We start from the raw sequence: 4,600 nt of genomic DNA on the forward strand, positions 1-4,600 counted from the left end.
TGGAGTGGCTCTCAGAGCCGCTCTAATTAAAGTGAAGTGAATCCCCCAAAAAACACCCCCAGAGCACATGTAAAAATACTCTACGCTCACTTTGCACTGTTGTATGACTTCATAGGATGCAGAGACACAAGACATTCATCTGCGTTAAGCCTCTATGTTCTAATCCAAAAAGGCAGTTTTAATGTAGAAATGACATTAACGGTACGTATAGCCTTTTACCCTGAAAGAACTTCAAAATGCTTAACTAACAGTACCAGTCTATTAACCAGAGACATAGGAACTACTTTCCCTACCACAGAAACGGAGCTACCTCTGCAGTGGAAGTAAATAGTTATTTAATAGTATGAGAGAAAATAAAGTGTATCAACTGAATCTGTATGTCATGAGAAATGTCCAGAGGCAAAACATACTTTGGCAAGAGTGCCAGAATTAATACCCTTACTGTAAAGAGAAGTGCCAAGAGATCTTTAATGAACTGTAATGGAGCACTGGCTCAAAACCAACCTTGTGGGGACTGGCAGCACTAGCACCACATCCTTTAGCAGTGTGGCTTTTCCATATGTGTCTTGTATCCAAGTACAGGGGCCTTGAGAACATCATGAAATCTGATGTGATCAGAGCCTCTAGAAGATGACTCAAGAGAAAAGCAGCCCTAGAGCCATCACTGGGCATGAAAAGCCTGGACATGTTTCTTTCCACATCTGAATATCTTGCTAGGCAGAGGCAAGGTGAATCCCAGGCTCCCATTCTTAAGCCAGCACCTGGATGCACACCTGTTGTGAAGCTGTGTCCATTTCCACCAGATCAGTGATGGGCTCACTATCCGGTGACGACGTCTCTGCTGGGATGACCACCACAGGGCTGATATGTTCTGACAGTGCTGAGGCCCGTAGGAAGTTGGGAGGATTCTGTGGGAGGGAGAAAAACAGAACTGATGAAAAGAGCTCAATAACTGAGACTCAACAGGCCAAACACCCACCCCCTCACCATCATCCTCAGGTAGCTCCAATGGGATCACAGCATCACTCAGAGGCAGTTCTGTGGCTGGGGTTGCTTTCAGAACTCAGATTCTCCCTATTAAAGGAATATTATACATCTTTAATTCTACTTAGCACTGCCTGGGAACTCTGACAGGGAGCACTGGTATCCTCAGGAAGCTAAGGCCAAGATGGAGTTTGAGTTGTTTTACTGGGTCCCTCCCACAAAGCTGAGGCAAAATAATTACGTTTAGATTTAAGGAAGCAATTTTACTAAAATGACTGTGCAGAATTCTCCTCCTGCCTTTCAGTGGCATTTCAGGGGAAAGGATTTCTGGGAAGCAAATATTTCTCTGCAAGGTTTGGAACTCAAGATGAAGAAACATCTTTTTAATGCAAGGGTAAGCAAAAGTGGTTCATTACAGACCAAATTGATTGTGCTCTCAAAGCCAAACAAAGCAAACTAAGCTACACAGTAACAGATTACAGCAAAAGCTTTGTTATCCGGCACCCATGGGGAATGGGGGGTGCTGAATAACCAAATATGCCGGTTATCCGTGAGGTCCAAACATGCGTCTTTGCCTGCTGCTATGTCCTGGGCCTTGGCAGCACAGGCTGCTTTGCCTCGGGCCGTGGGGGCTTGGCGAAACCTGAAGCGCCATGGTGGGCACTTCTGGTTTCGTTTCTGTTGCATCAACTGGCATGCCAGTTAGTAGAGCATGCTAGTTTGTAAGGTGCCAGATAATGCGGCTTTTACTGTGCATCTGTTTCAACATTTTTTCCTGTTCTAATAATCTCAAAGTTCAGCAGTATCCTAGGGAAGGCATCCTTTCACAACAGCCTTTGCATCCACTTCCATGAGCACCATGTTTGGTTTTGAATTACGACAGCAACACACCTTTACAAAATGTAGACCGGAGGTGGATTCCCATAGGAGAGGTGTCAGAACAGCCTAGCTCTTGAGAGCACCCAGGGTGACGCTCCTTTTACACTCCAAGAGTATTCTAAATATAGCCTTCAGTTTTTAGAACTGCAATGTTCTACCCATAATTAGTCATGGGCGCAAACACCAGCACTTCAGTGTCTAATGAGCAGAAAGTGGGATGCGAGAAAGCTAGCATTTGTGCTCCTTAATAACTTCCGTACAACTGAGGCATCTTTACGAATGTTTGTGCACTTATAGAGGTGCTCATTCACATTCTAATTAAAATATGTTTGTGCTGTAATTAGATGCTTCAGCGTTACCTCACGGTTGTATTAAGTCCCAGGACGTTTCAAAATGGCCGCTGGCGTTTTATCTAAACCTCACTGAATGAGCTTCAGGTAAAGCATCCCATGGCTATTTTGAAACATGCAGGGGCTTAATACATGCGATGGTGAGGCATTTTAATTAGGAGTGGCTGTTCAGGAACCGCTCTAAATAAAAGACCCTCCCCGTTACCCTGAGCATGTGTATAGGCAGCCTTTAGGTCCTTAGCCTTTAGGTCCCCCAGCAACCTTCCTCCATGTTGTGCCTCACAGAACTGCACAGTAAATCAAACTCTACAGCCCCTTTTCAAGCCAGTGGTAAGGGGCTCTGAAAAGCCTGCCTTCTCTGCAATTGTGTAAATATGGTGTTACAGACTTAGCTGAAGGTAACCAGCCTTGAACACTTTGTTTTAAATGACTTGCCCACAAACACACAGATCAGTTACAGGACTGGGAAGAGAATCCAGGAGTTGTGACTCCCAGTGCCCTGTTCTAGGCACCAAACATCACTGCTCAGGTATGCCAACGATTACTGCAAGCACTCCCCTTAACCTGTACCTAGGCATAAGACAGAATCTGTTCAAATCTCACCTCTGGAAGCTGTGGAATCTGGATCAGCCGTTTAAAGTACTGCAAGTTGCTGGAGCGATAGAACAAATCTTTGAGCCTGCAAGGGAAAAGGGCAGTGGCTCTTTAGATTCTCTAGGCTCTGGCTATGCAATGGGTTGGCTCTTCTCTACTTCCAGTCTTTACCCCCAGACTCAAGGTCTGTTGGTATCAGATAGAGGAAGAGAAAGGCAGCTACTGGCTTCAAATACACTGCTGCCATTTTCCTATCACATTCAATGTAGGTAGATGGACAGTACTCTGAGGAACCCAGCCTCCTGGATTTCTGTCTCAAGAGAAGCAGCGAGCACATTGAAAACTCAGTCCAGGAGGCTGCTGTCCCTCTCTGCCACCCCCCTCCCTTACCTCCTCCCCCCCCCTTAAACCAAGAGAGACAGAGCTGGCCACAAGCTCAAAGCTGGCCACAATCTCCAGTTGAGACTAAGAACTAGAAAGAATAATCAGCTAAACCAGAGAAAATCAGAAGTCAGATTTGCCTTCCCTGAGTTTCTTGATTTCCTTATCTTGGATGACTACCAGCTCTTATGAATGTTACCCCAGTGTCCCCTCAGTGCACCACAGCTGCACTACTCTCCTGGCTGGAGAACATGGGGAGGGGAGCAAGCCAGAGCCTTTCAGGATAGAAAATGCTGCTCAGTCCACATTTTTCAAGAACAGGATTGATGCACTAGAAACACACTTCTAATGAGCACATCACCACTGCCTCTAGGTGCCATCAGCCCAGTGAAACATCTCTCTCAGTAGTTCTTCACTACACAACTGGAATGCAGTCATACTTAGTTTCCATTTTTTTTTTTTTTTTTTTACACAGAAAGGGCTCAAACTGCAAGACACATTCATGGGAGCAGGACTGGGCTCTTAGCAACAGCTATAATAGACTTTCATTTCGGTGTAAACTGCATGTTTCAGTTAAACCACAATTAAATGGTTTCACAGTTTAAATCATCAGCTGTCATTTCACATAAAATGCCAACTGTGGCTGAATGCCGCTTTAGTTTTAACGCAGCAGTTACTGATAATTCAATATCAATGGATTATCCAAACAGACTGGGTATGCCAGAGAGGCCAGCTCAGTTCCCAGAAACCGATTTTTAGTGGGAGCACAGGAACTGGGACATTGCTCATTTCTAAGCCACAGATTGTACATTTCAGACACCCACCTAAGTCAGCATCCACAAAACTCTACTCAGCTGCTGAGACTGATTTAAAAATAGGTCTGAATGGCCCACTAAGTTATCCAGTGGGTTATGAATGCAGGCCTCCCAATTGACAAGAAACAGTCATTTTGATCTGAAGTCAGCATGCAAAGCACTACTATCAAAATTTGGTGGTAGCCAGCAGCAGGCACTCATCCATTTAGGGCACTTACTTCCTGAACTGCTCCAGGAAACGGTCCCTGTGTCCTTGTAGTGTATCAGCTGGGAGACCTGAGCATGAAGAGATGCAGATAAGAACTGTGAATGAGCAAGAATTGTGAACACTGCCAAAGACAATAGATCACAAAAGAAAAGTGTACTTTTGGGAGGGGAGCCATTTTTACGGGTTATCACCTTAGTCTCAGCCTCTCCCAGCAGGAGGCGCTGAAGCATGGGTGGCAAAGGGGCTCCCAGCTAAAAGGGCTGTGGGGTACAAAGCAGAAGCACAGAATGTTTGACCAATCTCATTTCTTTCTATGACCAGGTGACCTATCACCTGGACAAGGGAGAAGAGATTGATGTCATATATCTTGACTTCAAAAAAGCTTTTGA

The 4,600-nt window shown here is 45.1% G+C and overlaps 1 protein-coding gene across 4 annotated transcripts in view; it reads right to left on the reverse strand.

Moving 5' to 3' along the window:
• The window catches only part of HIP1 (huntingtin interacting protein 1), a 165,039-nt gene that overhangs the window by 25,924 nt on the left and 134,515 nt on the right, over positions 1-4,600 (reverse strand). For all 4 annotated transcript variants that reach the window (XM_019546425.1, XM_019546428.1, XM_019546427.1 and 1 more), the window contains exons 9-11: positions 4,222-4,279; positions 2,817-2,892; positions 774-908 (exon numbers count right to left, since the gene is read on the reverse strand). In XM_019546425.1, the coding sequence (XP_019401970.1) occupies positions 774-908; positions 2,817-2,892; positions 4,222-4,279 (269 nt within the window). The remainder of the gene's footprint in view (positions 1-773; positions 909-2,816; positions 2,893-4,221; positions 4,280-4,600) is intronic.

Source organism: Crocodylus porosus, unplaced genomic scaffold, assembly GCF_001723895.1.
Source record: "Crocodylus porosus isolate Cpor-Errol unplaced genomic scaffold, CroPor_comp1, whole genome shotgun sequence".
Taxonomy (NCBI): domain Eukaryota; kingdom Metazoa; phylum Chordata; order Crocodylia; family Crocodylidae; genus Crocodylus; species Crocodylus porosus.